This window comes from Lemur catta, chromosome 10 (assembly GCF_020740605.2).
Source record: "Lemur catta isolate mLemCat1 chromosome 10, mLemCat1.pri, whole genome shotgun sequence".
Classification (NCBI taxonomy): domain Eukaryota; kingdom Metazoa; phylum Chordata; class Mammalia; order Primates; family Lemuridae; genus Lemur; species Lemur catta.
In genome coordinates, this window is record NC_059137.1 from 4343644 (window position 1) to 4367152 (window position 23509).

General features: G+C 60.3%; 1 protein-coding gene across 3 annotated transcripts in view; it reads right to left on the reverse strand.

Moving 5' to 3' along the window:
• Window positions 1-5284: 5284 nt before the first annotated feature.
• Window positions 5285-23509, reverse strand: part of NTNG2 (netrin G2) — a 64406-nt gene continuing 46181 nt past the window's right edge. For 2 of the 3 annotated variants that reach the window (XM_045563697.1, XM_045563696.1), the window contains 5 exons: window positions 18336-18508; window positions 15692-15715; window positions 8174-8341; window positions 6619-6753; window positions 5285-6116 (listed from right to left, as the gene is read on the reverse strand). In XM_045563697.1, the coding sequence (XP_045419653.1) occupies window positions 5878-6116; window positions 6619-6753; window positions 8174-8341; window positions 15692-15715; window positions 18336-18508 (739 nt within the window). In that variant the 3' untranslated portion in view covers window positions 5285-5877. Of the gene's footprint in view, window positions 6117-6618; window positions 6754-8173; window positions 8342-11056; window positions 11438-12835; window positions 12955-14607; window positions 14755-15691; window positions 15716-18335; window positions 18509-23509 lie in introns of those variants that run through there. The other variant, XM_045563698.1, reaches the window with a different exon arrangement.

The following is a 23509-nucleotide window of genomic DNA, read 5'->3' on the forward strand; positions in this document are numbered from 1 at the left end:
TCGGGAGTCTTTGTGGTCCTTCTTGTTGGCACGAGTATGAGCAGCTCCTCGGCAGATTTGAATCCTGCCTGGGGTGTAAGGCAGGTGAGGGTGGGGAACCGGGCCTGGCCAGCCCACCTGGAGCTTGGGGAGGGCAGGGCCTGTGTCCGACCTGTGTTCATTGTGCCCAGGCCTGGCACATGGAGGTGCTCCAGTGTATGATGAATGAGGGAAGCAGGGAGGAGAGTGTGGGTAGTACAGCACCCACTTGGCAGGTTTGGGGATGGGGGAGAGGGAGGAAACAGAACAATAACAGCCAGCACTTAACCGATCGCTGTGTGCCAGGCCCTGTTGTAAGCACGACAGTCTTAACTCACTCACTCCACCGCAGCCCGATGATGTAGGGACTATTTCTAACACCCCCATTTCACAGAAAAGGAGACCGAGGCACAGAAAGACTGAGTGACCTGCCCAAGGTTGTATAGCTGGTAGATGGTGGAGGCTGGCTTCAAACCCAGGTGGTCAGATTCCAGAGCCTGTCTCCTGAACCACTGTCCTTCTGCCTTTGGAACTGCCATCCCCTTTGGAGGCAGATATGCAAGCACTGGGTCAGCTATAAAAGGTACAAGCTGCAGGACTCCAGCTGCTCACGGCTGGTCCCGAAGGCCACCTGCTCAATCAGGCAAGGAGCTGTCCTCTGGCCAGAGCCAGCTGGAGCAGTCCCGTCATAGGTGTGCCCACCGGGTTGTCTGCAGCTTCCAGCCCTGAACCCGCCCTTGCAGGACAGCGAGGTTTCCTGTGCCATCAGGAACACAGCCACTGGGGGCTGGGGGCCTGGCCAGACCCTGTCGTGTCAGGAGCCCCATCAGAGTTGGAGTCTTACTGCCAGCAGGGCTGGGTGGGGAAGAGGGCGAGAGGCCCGGCAAAAAATGAAAGGATGGACGTTTGCATTTCTCTTTTATTTTAAAAGGCCTCCTTTGATATTCTGGATACAGTGCTAAATTTCACAGAGCAGGCTAAAGAAGGGTGTGTATAAGATGAGGCTGTTGTTAAAAAAATAAGTAAAGGGAAAAGAGAAAGAGAAAAGGCAGAGGGCTGTGCATCTCAGTGTGATAAGCTTGGGCTCTGTGCCCAGAGGGCATTTGTGTCCTGGACTCTGCTGCTTCCTGGCTGTGTGACCTTGGGCAATTTTGCACACCTTCTCTGTGGGGGACAGTCATTCTTCTTTGACCTCTTCCTCCCTCCATGGAGTGGGAACTGCTGGATGTGAGGGTGTGGGCACGTGGTGGGGGTCTGGGGGTGAGGCCAGCAGGAGGTAGGCCTGGGGGCGAGGGCAGTGCCCCCGTGGGTGGGATGCTGGGCAGCATTCCTGGCTTGCTGGCCCCCTCCTCACACCTGGCTGTCCTGCCATGTGTCCATGGGTCCCGTGATCCTTTGAATAATCTTTGCTGCTTCAGTCACATGGATTTCCTTTTTGGTGCTTGTAGCTGAGGCCCCTGGCCAGACCCCTCCTGGGGCCTCAGTGTGCTCAGCTGTAAAATGGCTACATAACTCTCAGCGTCTCGGGGAGCATCCTTGCGGTCAGAAATGTCACGCCTCCGCACACCAGCTTAGCAAATGGCCGGCTGGGGGGTGATATCTGCCTGTGGGTTTTATTTCATGGAAAACACTAGAAATATCTATCAGAAAATATTAATAGTTATTAGCTCTAGATGGAGAGTTGTGGGTGATTTTAATTGAAAAATTATTATGATTTTGCTTTTCTGTATTTTTTTTCACTACTTATTTCCCTACAAGTCATGATTTGTGTTTTAAAAAGAAAAAAGATAAGCGTGGGGTTTTTTTTTTCTCCGTGGGGCCTTTTCCCTTAACTCTTCTGGGCTGGGGGTCCTGCTGGGAGAGGGGAGGCCAGCCCAGGTTTGGGTGCGGGCACCAGGGTGGGCCCCCTCGGCCCAGGTCTGCCAGGAGATGCTGCGATGCTCCCCAGGCGCCCATGAATGCCTCGGAGCTGTAGGGCACAGCAAGGCAGGAACCGCTGACACAGCAGTCCTGCTTATTCAGGGGACAGCTGGGGGCAGGCGTGAGGCAAGGCTGTTGCACAGGGCAGCCATCTCACAGCAGAGCCATTCGGATGAAGACAGGCTCCCCAGGGCTCCTTGCTCAGCCTGCCGGGGCTGTGGGGGCTAAAGGAGAGAGGCGCAGGGGCTGGGCCTGGGGGGCGGCAGGGTCGGGTTTGCAGTTGCAGGTCCGCCTGGGTGGCTGCCCACCTGCCTCGGGGTGAGACTCTGGGCCCTGGAGTCAGGCAGCCCTGGATTCAACTCCTGCCCCTGCTTCTTAGCAGCTGTGACTTCAGGCAAGTGACTTTCCCTCTCCCAGACTCCACCCACCCTTCTGTAAAAGGAGTGGGACAACCCCTTCCTCCTAAGGCACTGATTCTTAGCCTGGGGCAGTTTTGCCCCCAGTTCAGCAAAGCCTGGAGGAAGAGGGTGCTACTGGCATCTAGTAGCCACACTGAAGCTGGAGTTGCTCTAATATCCGAGGGCACAGGACAGCCCCTAGGCCCCCTGCCAGGAAGAATTATCCCATCCCCAGTGTGCATGGTACCCAGGGTGAAAACCTTGTCCTAGGGTGAAGGTGAGGGTTCAGGCAACACTGCGTGCATAGCGCGAGGACGCAGCTACCATGATCCAAGCTGTGAGGCGGGGGCCTTCTCTCTGCCTTTGGGACCCAGATGTCAGCACAGGAACCTTGGGCCGAGCAGCACCCCTGAAAGGGGACTGGTCTCTGACTTTGGCTCTGCCGACCTTCCTCTCTCCTCCCCACTACCTGGAAGATGTCGGAGTTTTCCAAATGGCCACTAGCAACTCTCCCTCCACCCTCCGGGGAGATCAGGGCCTTAGCCACGTCCTCAGGAGTCCTTGGGGACTGGGGCTGCCACTCGGATTTACAATGAGCTCCTCTCCCCGGCCTGCAGGGACAGATTGTCCCAGGGAAGCTGACACAGCTCGGGCCCCGCCAAGGGAGGTCAGGGAGCACAGAGCAGGCACCCACCGAGACCCCCTCCTCCCAGACCCCTCAGGAGTGTTCCAGGGCCACACCCAGGGTGACGTAAGGAGTGTGCGTGTGGTAGGAGCTGTTGGTGCCCAGCCCACAGCTCCTTCCCACTAGGGTCCAGCACCCCTGCCACCGAATCAGCCCGCCAACAGCTCCCAGCTACCCACCTTCTGCATAGGGGGCTTCCCCCGCAGCCCCCACGCCAGCCTGGAGCCCGTGACTGACTGACTTGAGGTGGACACCTTGCCCCAGACCCAGCAATGCTGTGAGGTCATGTATGCTCCAGAGCCCCTCAGCCCTGCGGGTCAAGCCAGTGCTGGCCATCGTGCCGGGACCCGCCCTGTCCCTGTCTCAAGTTCTGCTTCTAGGCAGAGACCCACCTACGACTGTGTGTGGCTCTAACGATATTTTAATGTCGTGATGACAAGAAGCAAGCATCTGTTGTTTCCACTATGCGGCCAGCACTGGCGTTGCTCTGGAGTGGGTTTCGGTCAGCCTGGCCTCTGCTCATCTGCAGGCAGAGGCAGGTCCTGTTCTGGAAAGAGGTGCCTGCCGTGGCCCCAGCGCTGTAGCGAGGGCTGTGGCAAGGAACGGGATGCGTTAGCCTCTCTCTGGCCACAGCAGACTCAGGGCGCCTGGACACCAAGTGGGAGGACCAAGAACGTAGGAATTGGTAAGTCTGCATGAAACAGAAAACCCAAATTCCAGTGTTTTAATCACATCAAGGTTTATTTTTTCTCACACATTAAGAAGTGCAGAGGCCAGCATCAGGGCTGGTGTCCCAGGCTCTGCTGGGTCCTCAGAAAGGCAGCTTGTTCTCCCCTGGCTCCCCCCCCCGCTGAGGGGACCACTGCTCTCCTTCTGGGGGGCCACAGGGTGGCTCCTCCCCCACCCTGCTGACTCAAGACCAGGGGGAGGGGCACTGGAGAAAGGCCAGAGCCCCAAACTTGGCCAACTGAGGCTTTGTGGAGAGGTGGCTTTTAAGGAACTTTCTGGAAGCCCAGCCATCACTCCTGCTACATCACATGGCTGCTCCTACCCACAACAGCCCCAGAGATGTGTTTCGTTTTATCAGCACTTTGGGTCCCTCTAAGTGGGCTTCTATTAATAAGGAGGAAGATGAGGATGGAGCAGGGGAAGCCAAGGATAACAAGGCACTTCCTTTGGGGGCTGGGAGCTGCCCCTGCAACCTGGTGCTGGGGACAGGAGTTCGAGAGGAGGCGGGGTGGGGGTGTGGCATTTGGCCTTGGGGTGCTGTAAGTCCCATTTAGTATCCAGTTGTGACTCCCCCTCCTTTTCTGCACTGTAATCTCTTGTTCTTCCCACGGCCAAGTTTTGTTCAACTCGGTTTTAGCTTTGCTTTGGGGACTTGCAGGAAGGACTCAGGTCGAAACCCCACAGCTTGGAAAGAGCAGCTGCAGCTGGCTGAAGCCAGTGCCAGAGGGTACCTGCAGGTGGGGGCAGTGGGAGCAGTTAGGAGCCAGGACAGACTCTGTAGGGCTGCTCAGAGGTATGTTGTGGTCACTGGTGCAGAGGGAAGCTGGACCTTCTCAGGAGGACATGTGACCCCAGGGCTGGAGACATGGCGTGGGGCTGGAGAAACACACCCAGTCCTCTAGTAGCAAGTGCCCGATCTGATGAGCCCTGGATTCTTAGGGGCTTCCTCTCAACACTCCCAGGTTGCCCAGGTCCCCTCTGCCACCTGCCCTGATCTTCAGAAGGCAAAGGCAGGGTGACCTGCCTTGCATCTCTGCACTGCCCACCTCCGCCTGTCTGGACCACCAGGGACTCTCTGGCCAGCACCGGCCACAGGAAGGAGCCAGTGGCCGCCACTGCAGCTGTGGGTTATGCACAACCTGATGCTGGACGTGAGGCTCCAGGTCCAACAGGGCTGAGAGGACACATCCGTCCTGGGCAGCCCTGGAGTTACACAGCAGAGCCCGGACTTCCGTCTGTACTGGGACCCTCCCTGAGTCACTTCCCTTGGACTTCTGCAGAAAAATGCCAATGAACTCTGGTTTGTTTTTGTTTTTTTAGGGAAAGGAAGGAGATAACTTCTCAGACTGGCCAAGGGGTGGGAGAGCTCTGCCAGCCAAACCTGCAAGAGGAGGGCCACCTGCTCTCACTCAGAAAGGCCTGGGGAAGTGGCAGCCCTGAGAGCACAACCGTGTCAAGGCTATTTTGCGGGTGCCTCTTTGAACCCCAAACCTGCCCAGGGTCCACCAACACAGAAAGAAAACAGGCCCTGGAGGCAGCAGTGAGCGACTCTTTACTCTGTCGGATTATACACCATCAACCCCCTGGTGACCAGCATTCCCACCCATGTCCCTCCTTGCAGGGGGCAGTTAATACAAACAAAAATAGTTCTCTACAAAACGAAGTTTCCAGCCCTCCCAACCCTTCCTTCTACCCCTCCCCGCGACGGTGAGGTCCTCGGTCACCAGGCCTCAGTGGGGCCTGAGTTCTGGTGGGTTGCAAGGAAAATAATATAAAAGAGAATCAAGTCAGCGACTAGAGTTGTAGGCAACTGGGGTTCCGGGTCCGCAGCTGATGGCGAACCCGGGACAGGCGCAGGGGTGTCTGCAACAGTCCTGTGCGCAAGTGTGGGGAGGCAGGACTTGGGGGTGCTGGGCGAGCAGCGTTTCTCCCGACCCCGTCTCACCGCCAGCAAAAAAAAAAAAAAAGGAAGGACGGCGGGTAATACAAAAGAAAAACTAAACCCGAGATCGCCGCCGCTGCGTGGCGGGAGGACTGCCGAGTAGCACCTGGGAGCAGCCGGGCCGCACCCTTCTCGCCGCCGGCCTGGGACGCCGGCCGGTCCCCGGGACCCCAGCCCCGCAGGGCTCAGCGGCCCAGGCGCGCGGCCAGCCCCAGCAGCAGCAGGCAGCCGAGCAGGGGGGCGGGGCGCGCGGCAGCCCCGGGCGCGCGGTCGCAGTCCGGGCCGCCGCCGCCGCCGTCGTCGCGGTCGCAGCGGGGCTGCTCGCAGCGCACGCCGGTGTAGCCGCGCGGGCAGGCGCAGCGCTGGTTCTGCACGCAGGTGCCGCCGTTCTGGCACAGCAGCTGGTCGTCGTCGCACACGTTGGCTGCGGGCAGAGCGGGCAGTGAACGCGGGCGGCGGCCTGGTCCCCCGCCTGGAGCTTCTGCGACGGGACGTGGGAACCCCCGGGGGCGCGGCCGGGCCCGGCGGGGATAGGAGGCTCGGGCGCACCGCAGCGTCCCGTGTGGATGGTACCAGGGGCGCGAGCCCCGCCCTGCCCGCTCCCGCCCCGCGGCCGCGGCGCGCTTCTTCGCGCTAATCCGCTGTCTCCGGGGCTTTGCGCATGCTGTTCCGTGCGCCTGGAGCGCCTTTCCACGCTCTGCCCGCGGCCAGCGCCCGCTCGGACAAAGCTCCCCGCAAACCCCTGCCGATCACGGCTCGGCCCTTCCCGCAGGTCCCGCCGGGGCCCGCCTGCGCCGGCCCCGCCCCCGGCAGCGCCAGGCCCCGCCCTTTCCCCGTCCCCGGGCGCCCCCCCGCCCCCGGCAGCGCCAGGCCCCGCCCTTTCCCCGTCCCCGGGCGCCCCCCCGCCCCCGGCAGCGCCCACTCACGGTAGCAGCCTTGGCGCCAGTAGTGCGTGGGGAGGCAGTCGTCGCACTTGGGCCCCGCCGCGCCCTCGCGGCACTCGCAGAAGCCGGTCTCGTTGCACCGGTCGTGCACAGAGCCGATCTGGTTGCAGTTACACTCTGCAGGACACATGCACTATGGTCAGGCAACCTCTGGGCGCCGTCCCCGCACCTCGCCTGGCCCCGCGTCCCTCGCAGCCAGGTCTCCCTGGCATCCTCCGGGAAATGCCTCCGCTGGATGGCGGCCGGGTCTGCCTGGGGTGTCCAGACCTCCAGGAGTCCTGCCTTCCTTCCCTGGCATTCGACAACCCCTCTCCCTCCGCTGGCCCTGGCGCCGGTATGGCCTGGGCCAGCCTCTTCCCCTCTCTGGGCAACTGGAGGGGAAGGGGCTGGATCTTTCCCAGACCCAAAGAGCTATGACACTGACAGGTGGCAGGCGCCTCAGCAGAGGCCACGGGGCACGTATGTGTCCATGGGGCTGTGGCGGGCGGGCGGGGGGGGGGATGGCCCCATCTGTAGCTCCTTTCCAGGGCGCTGGAGGAGCAGCCCCAGAGGCCTACCCCTCCTCCCACCCGGCCCCAGTTGGTTTCCCTGGGCCTCTGCTCCGTGGGAGGGGCTCATGTCCCCTGCTCTGGAAGTCCTTGAAGCCCAGTGCTGGGCCTGGGGGTGAGGCAGAGAGAGGGAGAGAAGGAGGGAGCCTGGGTGGCGGCACCTCTAATTGGATCCAGAGCTCCTGCCCTGTCCCTGCAGCTGGCCTCGCGTAATGTCGCAGCACAATTTCATCTTGATCACTTTAGAGTTGATGGAATTATCTGGAGGCCACCGCCATATTTCAGGCTGACAGCTCCAGCCTTGCAGGAGCCTCTTCTCTGCCGCCAGAGCTGGCCTGCTGGCGGTGGCCACCAGGGTCCCAGGGGTCTGGCTGGGTGGGGGTGGCGGACAACCCCAAGGGGGCTGTCCTGGAGACAGGGGCAGGGAGTGGTGGGCAGCCCCTCCAGGCTGTGTGGTGGAGGGTCATGTGTTTGGCCTTTGGGACGGTGTGTCCCCTGCACGGGGCCTGATGGATTACTCCCTTAGCTCAAAGCCAGCTCCGGGGCAGAGCCTGGGCGGGGCCTACCAGGGCCAAGCGCAGCTGGACCTTTGCTTGGAAAGCATTTGAGGAAAAGTTTCAGCAGCAAAAAGGGTGGAAAACCTTTGATCTGATCCACCTGCTGACTTTACGTGCGGAAGAGCCGAGGCCCAGAGAGGGGCAGGGACGTGCCCAAAGGCACGCAGCACGGCAGTCTCTAGAACCCAGCCTTTGACTCAGACTTGTGGCTCTGCAACCCCAGTGCCTGGGGGAGAACTGCACGGGGAGGCCACTAACAGAGCAGATTCTGGGGGCTTCTGTCCTACAGACGCCCAGCTGGCATGGGCCCTGGAACTGGAATTCCCGCAGCCTACCCAGCTGGTTCTGACACAGGGGTCTCCAGACCTAACAGTGCCATGTGCCCCATGGGCTTTCCAGCGAGTTCCCCGAGCCACATCCGCGCCCTCTCACCGATACAGACGTTCTCGTCGTCCAGCTCGGCCGAGCCGTTGCGGTAGTAGCCCAGACGGCAGTGCTGGCAGTGCTGGCCTCTCGTGTTGTGCTTGCAGCTGACGCAGGTCACCACGTTCAGGAAGTCGATGTAGCTGCAGCGGTTGGAGTGGCCGTAGCACTCACAGTCTAGGCCAGCCAAGCGGGAGAAACACTGACGGTCAGTGAGCATTCGGGGAAACTGAGGCACAGGCATATTAAGGACTCCCCCAGGACATGCAGGGAGGGAGGGAGGCGTCTTGGAGAAGGACCTGGAAGATGCCCTGGGTCTCTGACCCCCCCATGGCGTTTGGGAAGACACAGGCCTGCCCGTTTCCAGCCTGAAAGAGAGGCTGAGTAGGCCCAGGAGTTCCCGCCTGGCTCTGCGGGCAGGGGACGGGGGCCAGTGGGCACCTGCTGACACTTGGCCGGGCGCCAGGGCCAAGTGCTCTCTGAAGGATGCCCACGTGTCAAAGTCATTGGAAAGCGGTTTATGCAAGGACGGGGTCATGCCGCCAGACTGTGTGCTCGGGGCAGGTGGCGGCTGGGTTCACAGCACCACCACTGTGTCCTCAGCGACCCCACGGACGAGCGAGTGTGTGCGTGAAAGCTGCACAAGGCGCAGTGGGCCAGGAGCTTCCTCCCATGCTGCTTTGGAAGACGGTTGGGAGGAAAATGCCCACCCTTTCTCATTAGCCTGAGCTGCCCACAGTTTGTCTGTTTTGCAGGACCTGGGCATCTGCCTGCCTCCCCCGGGCCCTGGCCTGGCTTCTGACTTGCTGCTCCTGGAGGCACGCGGCTCCACACCCAGGACCAGTCTCCATTCCCGCACTGTCCCGCTGCCTCCTCCCCTCCCCCCCACAGTCCTCAGGCCAGCCCTGCACAGCGGGCTCTGCTGCATGGACCGGGCCAGTGCCAGGACCGCCTGGGCAGGGCTCTCAGCGCTTGGAGGTGGGTCCCCCAACATCCTGGAGGGGTGGGGTTCGGTGAGGAGGGTTAAGGCCGTCCTTGGGTGTCCCTCCTAAGGGACTCAACACCTCCTGACCCCAAGCAAGAGAGCTGATGTGACTGCCCCATGCAAGGAAGGGCACCCGCCACCCTCCTGAAGCCCCGTGGATCTCTAGAGCACCCAACCTCCCTTGTGATGGGGGCGCTGACCCGGGTCTCGGGGGCCAGGGCACTTCAGGTCCTGGAGAAACTGCCTGTGAGGTGTGCCAGGAGAGGAGGCGGCATTCCCACTCGTGGGCCCCCGGCCCTGCCCCCTTGCCTTTCCCCTCCAGAGTCAACGAGGAGGCGAGGCATCCTCCAAGAGTCCCAGAGAGCAGTGCTGGTGACCCGTGTGGCCCAGATTCTGCTTCAACCAAGACGGGCCCCTGGGCCCACCTCCCAGGGGAGCCAGGACAGGTTATTTCTGGCACCTGCTCTGCCTGCTGTGTGCCTGCCTCCTGTGCCCGAGTTGGCTTCTGACTCATACCTGCTCCCAGCTCCCTTGGGGAGGGAGGAGAGACTCCGTCTGACCTTGACCCAGCTACTCCAGGAGGGTTTTCTGAGCCAGGTGCCAGCCCTTCATCCTCAGTGGAGATGGGGGAAGAGGAGGCAGGAAGGGCTGATCTGGCCCCGGGCCCTCTTACCTTGGAATTCTTCAATAGGCATCACTTGAGGAGATTTGGGCTTGAGCTGGAAGAGTATGGAGCCCTTAGCAGGGACAGGGGCAGAGGCGGACGTGCCCATGGCTTGGAGAGATGAGAAACAGGCTCTTTCATCTGCCATGGTCCAGCTGCCTGGAAAAGGCTTCCAAGGCACCCCGGGCCAGCTCTGGGGCAGCCTCGTCCCCTGCCCGGATTTGAAGCAGGGAGAGGCCACTCTGGCCCCAAAGCACAGAGCCCTTGGGTTGGGAGCCAGGCCCCTCTGAGAGCCCAGGGAGGGAGACACGTTTTCCACTTGCTGGAACATGACACAGCACACCCAGGAGCCTGCACCAGCCCTGCCCTGGGTCCCCTCCCTAGGACCACCTGCACATCTGCCTGGAGTAACCCGCCAATGACTTCTGTGTCCTCCAACACCCCACACCATGCTAGGACCTCCTTGAATGTTGAGCAGCTTTTTGACAGACTGACAGCATCGCTCTGCAGGCCCTTCCCCTTGCTCTCCCCCTCACCCCTCCAAACTCCCCGGGAACTCTAAACCTGGTTTTTAAGACTTTGGCATCTCCCTTCCTTTCTGGAGCAAACTCCCTGCTCCAGCCAGAGTGAGTCCTTTACCGTCTCTGAATTCCCACTGGCAAGTGTTGTCAAGCCATGAACACCGATGACGCCTGTCTTCCCCTGCCCAGGGACCCCCCCGGGCCCGAACCCCACATTGTGGGCAAGCATCCCTCTGTCCCGGAGTGTCACTGCCTTGGCTTCCCTTTGGGAGTCTGTGGTGCCTCAGCTGGTCCAGGGCACGGAAGTGATGGCTCCAGCGGCTCTACCTGTCTCCATCACCAGAGGACGCCCGACTCCGGGTCCTCCGGGTTGCTAGGCACCGAACCTTGGGCTCTCACTAATTGTGGTCCCAGCGCCGGAGCCGCCTGCCAGCAGAGGGCGCGCGAAGCCCTGCTCACTGCTCGTGGTCGGGCACGGAGGGGAGCGTGCGGGGCTGGGGGCGGAGCCAGGGCCTGGGGTCCCGGAGCAGGCGAGCTGGGCCGGGACAGCGGCCCTCCCCGGAGAGTCGGGCAGGCGCCAGTGCGTGTCTCCTCCCAAGCAGTGGGACAGCGCGGCTCTCGGCTCGGTGGTCAGGGCCTCCCGCCGAGCCTCCCTGCCCGCGTTCAGCCGCGGCGTCCCCGTCGGGCCCACCGCTGCCCCCGCCTCCCCTCCGGGTGCCACGTCGCCCTCCCGCAGGCCCGGCTGCCCCAGCTGCCGCGCGGGGCGCTCACCCCGTCTGGGCTCCACCGGCCGCCCAGGCGTCCTGGGGGCAAGCGTGGCCGGAGAGGGAGGGTCCCCACTCGACTCCGAAGCCCTCGGAGGGGTGTGGGTGAGAAGAGCCTGGGTTTGGGGGTCCCCGGCTCCCCCGCACCGTCTGCGCGCAGCTCCTGCGGTCGCCTCCCGCCCGGGTCCCCACCACATGCACCTGCTACTTCCACTACGAGGGGTGCTAAGGATCTAAGAAGGGGCTCCCTGGGGTCTCAGGCCCATGGCAGGCCTTGCCCCCCCGTACCTGCTGCGCTGGAGGATACCTGGGGCCGGGGGGTGGGCGGCCTGGTCCACCCTTGCAGGGAGAAGAGAAGAAACGAAGTTATGGGCGGAGGGGCCTGGGGACACACCGAGGCATCACACGCACCCCCTCAGGCCCTTTATAAGAAGCAGCTGTAGGAGAGGCTCTGTCTACACTGGCCAAAAGAACTAGTCTAAATCTACACACTACAGCAGCCTGTGGAGGGCGCACGCAGGCTTGAAGCAGAGGGCAGGGGCCGCCATGCCTGAGCACCTGCGCACTTTAGGCGGTTTTCTCTTCAGCGGGACATCTGGTTTGGGGGACTCTTCTGCCCTCCCTGTGTGGCCCCCGTTCCAACTGAGGGGCAGAATTAGACCAGGTCCCGTCCCTGGCTAACGGCTGCAGAGCAGAGTGTGTGTTCTGGCCAAGATCTCAGGCCTGTGCAGAGGTCCTGGCAGGCCTCCCCTCCCGCCCCAGGCCAGGGACAGGTGCTTCCTCCATTATCCCACTCACCTGCCTGGCCGCCGCCCTTCCACCTCCCCGCTCCCTGGTTCGGGCCCATTTTCACCAGGAATCGCAACCCCAGATGCCACAGTGCCCCACCCCTGGGCTAACTGCACACACAGCCGGGGAGGGGGGCTGGGAGCTGCCTGGCCGCATTTCAAAGGACCAACCCAGAGGGACAGGGGAGGGGTCTGCCGCTTCCTGCTTCTTCAAGGGATTACACCTGGTGATGGTTGGTGGGGGAAGAAAAAGGAAATCTACCAGCTAAGAAGTACAGACTTTCCAGCCGGGAGCTGGGAGCCTTTGGACATCAAATTGACACTAATGTGCTGTTCAGCGAGGAGAGGCCGCCAGACCCAAATTGGCAAGGGCTTAATTAGAGCCGCACAGAACCTGCCCGGAGGCGTTTTGCTTTGGAGTCTGTCTCCCGCCCTCACAGGCCGGGCCTGGGGTGGGATTAGTGGTGTTGAGGGGCATTTTCTGCCCAGCAGGCGCTGTTCTCCCGACAGCTTGACACTGGCAGGGGGAGAAACATCTGGGCCATGGGCTTGGGCCTGCTGGACGGTTGGGAGGCGCCAGGAGAGACTCAGGACCTTTGGGGACTGGGGGCTGTGGAGGGAAGGGCTCCCCGCTGGGCCCCCAGGGACACGCTCAGGCATTCGGGAAGCAAGTTCTGGCAGTGGCCTGTGTCCTGTGCCGAGACCAGATGGCAGCCCGGTCTGTTCATTCTGAATTTGGGAGCCGTGCAAGGCAGGCCTTAAAGGTGGCTCCACCTCATAGCCCCAGGCCTTGGGGCAGGGGCACTGGGTGGCGGGTGGCAGGGCTGGGGCAGCCCGCTGAGCTCGAGTCCTGTCCGAGCACCTTCACAGTCCCGCACCTTGGGCAGCTGCTGCTTTTCTTTCTCTTTTCTTCTGTTAGAACAGCTTTATTGAGGCATAGTTTACATACCATAAAATCCAGCTGCTGCTTCCTGAGCCTCAGTTTCCTCCCTTTGGGACCAGGACAATAGCAGCCTCCACCTCCCGGAGCCACAAGGAATATGATCATTTGAGGTCGGCTCTGAGCAACTGGAATGATCACTGCTATTAATGGGGGCTCTGGGCGGTGGCTGCTCCGGCCACAGACTGTCACATTGGAGCCACCTCCTTCCCTAGTGCCCCTCTGCTGGCACAGGTGGAGCTGACCACGTCCTGGGGACCCTCGCAATTTAAGCCTCACCTCTTCTGGATTCACCACTCTGGCCTCTGACTTTTCCTCTTTCACTCCCAACTTCGCTCAGTCTGCCCTGTGGCTGCCCTTGCACCAAACCAGAAGCAGCTCTGAAAATGGACGCGAGCTTCCTCAACTGTATGCGTGTGCGTGGCGTGCGTGTGCATGCGTGTGCTCACACGTGTGCGATAGTACCTGGCCTCCACCCAGACACACCCATGTGGAGGCAGACCCAGGACCTGCCGTGGCCATTTTTGCTCCCTCTGCCCACCGCAGGCTCACACAGCTCGGCCACCCTATGTCCGAGGCCCAGAACTCTCTTGCCCCCCACCCCAAGGAGGATTTCTGGTCCAGGAGGCTCCCCAGAATCCTCCAATCTCCTGGCCAGGCCCTGCTTCCTGCAGATGCCTCTGGTGGAGGAGGAGGGATGGGGAAGGGGGTGTGACATGCTGTGAGATGACAGGGAGGACAGCACTCTCTCTAGGTGGCCACCGGCCTGGGGAGACTGAGCGCCCCACCCCCAACAGGCCAGGGGGAAGAGAGGCTGAGCGTGGCTGGGTCCCACGGCTGATGGAGGGGGAGGGGTCTCTGCCCTTGAGAAATGCCACCCCTCCACGGGGAGGGAGTGTCGAGGCAGGTCTCCTCGAATCGGAGAGGAAGGACACTGCCCCAAGAGTAAGAAGCCCCCGCCGGTCCACCCTGCAGGGTGGGGGCACGCCATCAGGGTGCCCCTCCCGCCCCTCCCTGGCTGGGACTAGGAAGAAGTCCCCTCAGCCACCATCTTCCTGGCACCTTGAAAGGACAAGTCCATTCCGATTCTGGGCACCTACCATAGGCAGAGTCTGGCGAGACTGTCCAGATGCACCCAGGGCCCACCCCAAGCCTCGAGAACCACCCGGTTTCCATGCCTGTCTGCAGCCGCTGCCCCTGCCCGGCCCTGCGCACAGCCCCCGGGGCCCAGCAGTCCAGGTGTCCAACCCGGCTCCAGAGGCTCCTGCCTTGCGAGCGGACAGGTTTGCCTTCTGGGCTAACCCTGCTCCGTCCAGCCCCATGGTCGGCTGGGCTGCAAAGAGCCTGGGGACAGACGGGCCCCTGGGGTCTGGGGCCAGGGCCTGGGCCAGCTCCAGGGAACACGAAGGCAGAAGGCCCATCGGGAGACAAGACCCCATCTTTGGCTGAATGTCAGGGTGGCCTCGCTGCCAAGTCCCCTGTCCGTTTGACCACACTGGTGTGGGGCCCTTCTGAGCAAGGCGAGAGGAGGCAGGAAGAAGCTTTCTGGAGCTTGAACTGGGCCCTGGATCCCCGGGTTGGGGCCTGGTGACAGGTTGGCCCAGACGGCCTGGAGGCCCCTTTGGTCCCTGCCCTTGTGGCTCTAGGGTTCTAGCATCTGTACGCTAAGACCCAAGCCCCTGCTCTCCCCAGGGCTACCCCCCCACAGACAGGCAGGGACTCAGGCTAGAAGCAGGAGCAGGCGGGACAGCAGGGGCCACTGGCTGTCTTCTGGCACCCACCTGTGGGCTGTGGGGTGCTGGGGGCCGTGGGGGCCCCGGCAGTGGATGTGGAGGGGGCAGGAGTGGTGGGTCCCCCCCTCATGGCCACGGTGGCCTCGGTGGCCATAGGGCCTTTGGGGACAGGGTCTTTCTGGGACCTGCCGATGCCTGGAGAGAGATCGGAAAAGCGAGAGGGTGCGGAAGTCAGCAGGGCTGAGATCACCCAGAGATGTAACTTACGATGCTGTGCAGATCCGCGTCCCCTCCAGGGGACAGCTTCCCTCTGCGCCCCAGCGGGGACAGCCGGGTCGGGAGGGACCACCTGCGTGACTTGGAGCCCCACAGAGGGTGGAGGGTGATGGCACACCCAGAAGCATTTCTGAGATTTGGGGTTGGCCAGTGGTTTCCTGCCGGCTCAGCGCGGACGGGTGGCGGGGCCTGCAGGGATCAGCTGAGAGCTGAGCCCGGGCTCGGTGAGTGCTCCCCGGGCTGTCTGGACGATGCCCGCGGACCACCGTGGGCACCCACGCCTGCCCTCCCCCTCCTCGAGAGCGCTCAGGGCCTCCTGCAGATGTCCCCTCCTCAGTCTGCCATGCCCTGGGCCCTGAGCTGGCCCGCATGACCAGGGCAGGGCTGGCAGCCACCCCAGCCTCCCCACAGCCAAGCCACTGCAGGGGCTGCCAGAGGGAGGCTGCGCCCCACGTTCGGGCTGGGGGTGGATTCTGCCCTGGTGGGTGAGGAAGGTCACCCACTCTTGCCTGGCAGGAGACTCCCCTCCCAGCTCTGGGTGAGAGAGGAGCAGGTGCCCACCCAGGGGTCAAGGGGACCTGCAAAAAGTCCCATCCCACGTTCCAAAGCAGCACCGATGAAGCTCCTGGGGGGACAGGAGTTGCCGGCCGAAGGCCACAGCACAATGACAACGTGGTGGGACTCAGGGAGGAGTGAGAGGTGGAGAAGCAGATGGGGTGGAATTAGAGGAGGGAGCAGAGAGGCCTGAGGGACACCAAAGCCCCTTCTTTTCTCTCTGGCTCTTTCCAGGACATGCAAAGAGGCTCGTGCAGTGGGGGCCAGTCACCCTCCCTCGGGGACCCAGGCGTGTACTTACTGCCAAAGGAGCCTGCAGCGGCACCTGCGGGGAGAGAGAGGGTCACAGCTGGCTGCCTGGGAGGAAGGGGCCTGGCTGTGTCCTTCCTAAGGGGGGGCGGTGGCAGGGGGCACATCAAGGTGTCCCCCCCTCTGCCAAAGGGAAGGAAACTTGGGCTTGGGTGGTTACGCCATTTCATGCTCACCACGGCCCTGAGAGGGAAGAGCTGCTATTAGCCCACTTTGCAGATGGAGAAACTGAGTCTCAGAGCCCTGACTTACCCTTGGGGACATGCTGATAGGCACCAAGCACCCCACCGGGAGCTTCACACACACCCCTCTTTTAAGATTTTGGACTTTTGGGCCCTCCAGTGCAGGACGAGGAATTGTGTGCTGTGTGCTCCCATCGGAGAAACTAGGGGCGGCCGAATAACCTCCTGAAACGCCATCGCAGTGGCTGCCACGCGTTGAGCGCCCGGCATGGCACACGCCTGCCCCTGCGGGAGCCATCTGGTCCTCACAACAACCCACGAGGGGGTTTTCTCACGGTCCTGCTCCTGCAGGCCACAGTAGCCGGGAGCGGCCAAGACGCGGCTCAGGTCCCCTGTCTGTGTGGCTGGGCCTCAGCGACGAGGCATCCCAGGCGGAGCCTCCACAGTCTCAAAAGGAAGACACCGTGGCTGTGGCCAGCAGGACAGTCCAGGGAGGCCTGGGAGGAGGGAAGCTCACTGGGGGGCCACGCAGGAAGCTGGGGGTGGGGCACGGAGAGGCCAGGGACCTCTGAGCTGGGCCCTGGAGGGTGAAGGAGCCAGCCAGGTGGGGGCCGGGGTGGCCAGGCAGGAAGATGGGACAGGGAGCAGGTGGGAGGGTACGGGAGGGAAGTGGAGAGATGCTGGGGGTGGGACAGGGCTCCAGTCGAGGTGACCCCCAAGCTTGGCCCCCTGGGTGTGGGTGTCACTTGGGCTCTTTTCTCCTGGTAGCCCGAGAGAGGGTGGGAGACTCGGGTGAGAGAGCTTCAGGCTGGAGCCCCCCAGCCTCACCCCCGCCCCCAATGCTCCGGGAGAAACCCCTCCTTCCTGGGCAGGCAGGGGTGGGGCGGCCATCTCCCTCCCTGCCCCTGCAGGGAGGAGGCGAGGAGAGGTCCCTAAGGCAATGGCCCTGCTGAGACAGGAGGTGGCGTCCAGCCAGGGGGAGCAGTGACAGTGGGCCTCCCATGTGTCCTGTCTGTGGGTGCCCAGAAGGTGACAGACACAAGCCCTCGCAGAATCCTCCCAGGAGCAAAGGGCAAGCGGAGGACCAGAGCCAGAAGTGCCAGAGAGAAGCGGGGGAGGAGGAGGAGTGGGGGGGCCCCACAGGACAGATGAAGGGGAGGTGAATCTGTGAGGCAGAGAGGGAGTGACAGCCACTAAAGGAAGGGTTAAAGAAAGGGTCTGGGCCTCAAAGAGACAGAGACAGGGACCTGGGAGGAGGGAGCCAGGCTGGGGCGGGCTGTCGCCCAGAGCGCTCTCTGTGCCTTTGAAGACCTGAGAGTGCCTGAGTGCCATTTGGTGCCCGGCAAGTTGTCCCTTCAAAGGCCTGTTGTGCTGCCTGCCCTGCCACATGCACGACATGCCTGTCACGGCCTGGGAGCGGCTTTCAGCTCTGATCAGCCTAAAGTCACATAAATCTTTCACCCATCGAGGGAGGGTGCCCAGACAGGGTGGCACAGTCCAGCATGCAGAGGCTGCTGCCCAGCCCTGGCATCGCCACCAGATCCAGTAGCTCACGGTGAACCCTGGGAGGGCCCTGAGGCTCGCCGGGCCTCAGTGTGCTCCTCTGGAGAGTGGGTGACAGCAACACTCCCACCCTGTGGCGTTGTTGTGAGGACAGAGTGAGGCCATGCTTCTAAAGTGCCTGGCGCAGCCTCAGGCCCGGACGAAGTCCTTGACGGTCAGACACCAGTGAAACCCCGAGGGGGCGGGTCTGGGCTCTCCGATACTTGCGGCCCAGGAGCCCGCTGGGATTCCTGGTTTCACGGAGACACCCGTGGCTAAGCTGGGGGTCCCTGATGAGTGGGGGTCCTCCACGGGGTGCTCACAACACAGGTGTGTGGGCGGACCTCGAGGTGGCTTCCCTAGCACGGCTGAGCGAGGAGAGGAGAGGGCTGGGCAGAGAGCCTGGGCCTGGGGGCTCCCGTGAGGGCCTCGAGGACCCTCTGTGAAAAGGGACAACAGGTGGCCAGCTTCCCGGGCACTCTGAGGATGGAGGGGGTGCGACCACGCAGCAGGCCCTGAGCACCCCGGCAACACTCGCTATCAGCGATGGTGCTGGCCATCCTGATCGCTGCAGCAGGGCTCCCCACCCCGCACCCCTGCGACCCCAGGGGCCTCCTGTGGGCCAGGGCTGGAGGGTGGCTTAGAGTTCAGCAGGAAGCAGGTGTGCTAGAGGGTCTTGGGAAGTGTGTGTGTGTGTGTGTGTGTGTGTGCGCGCACGCACGTGTTTGAGTGTGTATATGTGCACACGTGCCTGTGCATGTGCATTTGTGCATGCATGCTTGTATATTTCTGTGAGCATGTGCCTGTGTGTGTGCATGTGTCGTGTGTGGGATCCAGAGCTCCTGGGGTTGACAGGCAGGGGAGACTGCAGCCACCCTGTCTCGCAGCCCCAGGGTGCGGCATGACACATACAGGCATTGGGAGAGCCGTGGGGCAGCGGCAGGTAGGAGCCGGCCCGCCAGGAGCGGGTGCGGAAGTTCTTCTTGCACTTGCCGCAGTCGGGGCCGGTGGTGTTGTGCTCACACTCGCACTGCAGGCTGCCCTCGCGCACGGAGCACAGGTTGGCGTGCAGGTTGCACTTGCACCTGGGGAGACACCGGTGGGCAGAGATGTCAGAGAGCTCCCGGGAGGCCTTGCTGCGGGAAAGGAGAGCCCCAGGGGAGGGGCCTGGGAAGGGGCTGGCCTGAAGGGACCCTGGAGGCCACCAGACCAACCTGCACCACCTCCTTCGGGACACAAACGCCCAGATCCGCCCTCCCATGGAGGGACCAACTCCGCCTTCTGAAGGCTGCCCTGGACTCACCGCTGGTCACTCCCCTCTTTGATGGGGGTTCCAGGGATTGCCTGCTTCTCAGCTGGGGCGAGTGATGAGACTCCTTTGTCCCAGATGCTGCATTTTTAGCAACGCAGCTTCTGATCACCCTACCTCTTGCTGAGGTGGGCGGACAGGTGGCAAGGGCTGCCACCAGCTCCTCACTGTGCAGACAGGGACCTGGCCACAGGCTGCACCTCTGCTGTCACCAGTGGCCGACGCCTGTGCCCTTGAGCGTGACAGAAAGAACCCCCAACTCCCAAGCCCCTGTCAGTTCATCCACACATGTATTATTCATTCGTTCATTCAAATATTTATAGGCAACTCATTATTCTGAAAACTGGTAAATAAAGGAAAGCAGCAAGCATTTATCTCTCCTGTCCTACATAGACAGTACCGCAGGGTAACCAGAAGTTGACGAGGGGAAGTTTCTTTTCATAGAAGCATTTCATGATGGCATTAGTGGTCCCTAACGAAGGCCTGGCTGCAGGTGCCGAGCATCACAGCGAGAGACGAGCAGAGAGAGGTCCCCACACCCCCACCCGCAGCCGTCTCGCCAAAATGAGTCGCACCTGAATCAGATCAAGTCTCCGGCCCGGCCACGAATTCACAGGAAATACAGAGCCATACACCAAACACCAGGGGACGCAATCCAGCTGGAGGAAACTCCAGAAGTGATGACCCAGTTTTGTCAACAGATGAATTGCACGGGACAAAAACTGAGATGGAGGGAGAAGGGACCTAGAGTAAGAGAAACCTCAAAGGCCTATCATCGGGTGGTGGGGCGTGGACCGCCCCTGCGTCCTGGTTCAAACAACCTGCAAAATCAGATAAACAAACAGAAGGTACATTTAAGAGATTCTTGGAAATTTGGACACTGCCTATATTTGATGATATTAAATTAACCTTTATGAGGAGTGAAGATAGTATTGTGGTTATGTTTTTAAGTTTTGTTGTTGGTTTTATTTTTTCTGAGACAGGGTCTAGCTCTGTCTCCTGGGCTAGAGTGCAGTGGAATCATCACAGCTCACTGCAATCTCCAACTCCTGGGCTCAAGTGATCCTCCTGTCTTGGCCTCCCGAGTAGCTGGGACTACAGGTGTGTGCTACCACGGTGCCTAGCTGATTTTCTTTTTTTTTTTTTTTAGAGATGGGGGTCTTGCTATGTTGCCCAGGCTGGTCTTAAACTCCTGGCCTCAAGTGATCCTCCTGCCTCAGCCTCCCAAAATGCTGGTATTACAGGCCTGAGCCACCGCACCTGGGCTTGAAAGTTCTTTTCTTTGAGAGATACACACAGAAATATTTACAGATGAAAAATTATCCGATGACTGGGATCTGCTTCAGAATAACACCGAGAGGGGGAACATAGGCCAAAGGAACAGATGAAACAGGAAGGGCCACCAGTTGACAACTGAAGTTGGATGACAGGAACATGGCGGCTCATGACAGCAGATTCTCTCTTCTTTTGTGTGTTGGAAATTCCCCATAATAAAAGGTTAAAGAGAGAGAGAGTGCTCTATATTCTGACACCGGAAGATTTCCAAGGTATATTGTCAATATTTGGAAAAAGCAAATTGCAGAACAACGGGTTTAGTAGAATCTTCTTTTTATTAAAATATGCAAAGAAAAATATTTACAGGGCACCTGTTGTGTGGCAGGCTCTGAGCTGGGAACAGTGAGAGCAACGGTCAACAAAGCAGGCGGGTCCCTGCCCTGACAGGGCACAGGGTCTCGCAGGGGGACAGTGAAACTGATGTTGCTGTGCATCGTAAAGTAACACTACGCGTATGTCAGAGCCCATAGGACTGTACGACAGAGTGAACCGCGATGTAAACTATGGGCTTCGGTTAATAACAGTGTATCAAAGTTGGCTCATAATTAGAACAGATGTCACATGCAAGATGTTCACAAGGAAACCTGTGCAGGGGAGAAGGGGTTCACTTTCTGTACTATCTGCTCAATTTTCTGTAAACCCAAAACTTTTCCGAAAATAAAATCTATTAATTAAAAAATAATCATCACACAAAGCTTCATTTGTTGTAAGTGCCCCAGGCACGAAGGAGAAGGTATTGGGGCCGGGGGTCCTAACCTGGTCTGTGGGGAGCAGGACAGGTTTCTAGGAAGAACAGTTTTAAACTAAGACCTCAAAGAGAATCAGAAGTTGCCAGGCCAGAAGGAGAGAACCTTCTAGAAGGAGGCAAGAGGGTGAGGGAAGACCCTGGGGCCGACGGGACCTTGAGAAGCCCTCAACTCGTGAGGTCTGAGCAGAGGCGCAGGGGTGGGATGAGGCCGGGCCGAGCCACTGCCAGCCTTCGGCAGGTTTGACGTGTCCTGTGTTGGTTCCTGTTTTACACCACTGTGGCCACTCCACAGAGAACGGCTTGTCTGGGGGACCAGGGAAACCACGGTGGCAGCCCCGGGCCACCAGTCACGCCTGGGTGTGCAGCATCTTCCCTCCCTGGCTCTCCAGACGTTTAGTCGCCAGCACCCCTCTGGCTCTTCCCACCCGGGAAGATTCACCAGGTGGCTAGGTGAGGCTTTCTGTCTCCCATCACGCTCCTCAAACCCTCCCGGACAGACGGACAGACGCGTCTTCCCCACGTGCTGCTGGGCCCTTCATCTGCGCCCTCACCACCTCCCCCTGCCCTGCCTCGGTCTCCACGGGACTGTGAACCGGCCGCCGGGGGGGCCGCCCTCCTCCCTGCGGTCTCCTGCCTGCCCTGGGACTCCCCTGCAGAACGGCGTCCGGAGACGGGACATCACAGAGCTGTTAAGCACCGTGTTGTCAGAGGCCGTTGCAAGCCACTGGGAATGTTCCCAGCAGGAATGAAGAAGACCACGGTTACCGAGGGCTCGCAGTGCGCCGGGCAGGGATCTCGTTCAGTCCTCTAACGCCACAAGAGCGGTGCCATCGTCACCTTCATGTTACAGATGAGGGAGTGGAGGCTCAGAGAGGTTGGGCCTCTTGCCCAGAGTCACAGGGCTGCCCCAACACATGACTGGGACTGGAACTCAGAGATATCTGACCCCAGAGTCCAAAAGGTTAACAGGGGATAGAGCTTGGATTGCAAAAAATTAAGATACCAAAGTGTTATGTTTAAAATATGCATATCTGTACCACAAGCACCAAAAGAAACACATTCAGGCATCCATGGTGGTCGTCTTAGGGCAGGGGATGGGATCAGAAATGATTTTTATTTTCTTCTTTGTCACTTTCCATGTTTTCTCTGTTCTCTGCAGTGAGCAGGCACTAGTTTTATATGCAGATAACAACGTTATTAGTGTTTGGCAGAGCACAGGGGCTTTCCAGGGCGGCGACACTGCTCTGCACAATACTGTCATGGTGGATACGTGTCATACATTCGACCCCCAGAATGTCCGGCACCAGGAGTGAACCCTACTGTCAACTGTGGACTTGGGTGAGGATGACGTGTCAGCGTGGGCTCATCCACGGTAGCAAAAGGGCCACTCCAGGGGGTGTGACAGTGGGACAGGCTGTGCTGTATGAGGACAGGGAGCACATGGAAAATCTCTGCCTTCCTTTTATTTTGCTGTCAACCTAAAACAGCTCTAAAAAAATTAAGGTCTATTTTTCGAAAATGTTATCTAAAAACATGAAGTCAGGCCAGGGCGGAGCAGGCAGGAGGAAAGCGAAGGGCTGGGGGTGGGGGCTGCTCACATTCCACACCACCCACCGGTCTGCGAAGCTCCTTTCCCAGGACGAAGGACTCTCTTAGATCCCCCAAACGTGACTGCAACGCACAGCGAGGGGCTGAGGTCTGTTCTTAATCCCAGCCTCCCTCCCACCCGGGCACTGCCCCTACCCAGGGTTTACTGCCACACCGAGCTGAAATAAACGGAGCATGAAAAAGCCTGTTCACTCTTTCCCCAGAGCTCTAACCCCTCCACTCCCCATATGTGTGCTGTGGGCCTACTGTGTGCTCGGCTCTGGGAAAGGCAGAGTGGGATGGCAGGCACCTGCTGGCACTGGGGGCTCTTCTTCCTGGGGACACTGACACCGGAGATGGTCCTTAGAAGAAAAGTTCCTGTTGTGTGCTTAAACCTTTTTGGTCAAGCATCTGATGCTCTCCAAATCCCCCCACACCCTGCTCCCTGGCCCCTCCCACCCAGGGCCACAGTGCATATTAGCATATTAAAGGCTCTGACAAGTCCTGCAGGAAAGAAACCTATTTGACTTTGTCTAACAAGTTTGTCTGCAAAATGTATTTGACCTTGGAAGATTTTAATTTTCTTCTTCTGAATTCCAATTTGACATCCCACTGAGCTAGCTGGAGAGGAACACCCCAGCTGTACGGAACCAGGAATGTACTCCACACCGCTGGCCTGAGGAAGGGATATTTTTAGATATCAGCTACATAAAGAAAAGATTGCCATCAACTTTGGGTGATCACACTGACCTTGGCTTATTAAAAATGCATAAAAGACCAGCAGAATCCGAGAAGCATATTGTAACGACTGTAACGGAGAGTCACGGGCTGTCAGAGCTGGACAGGCCTGGGCGGTGCAGGTGGCGAGAAGCTTGCCCAAGGTCGGGCAGTCGCTTTCTCCCGGCCCAATTGCAGGCGTCCTTCCCTGGCCCTGGCTCTGCCAGGCCCCCTCCTGGCCAGCCCCTCCCGCCAGTCTGGCTTCCTGGGGAGCAGGAAAGACGTTCCAGCCCCTCCAACTCCCAGCTGAGCTCCGGGATGAGCATGGGTGAGGTTGCTTGAGTGTGTGTGCGCGTGTACCTGGTGTTTACACGTGACCTCTCGAGCTCG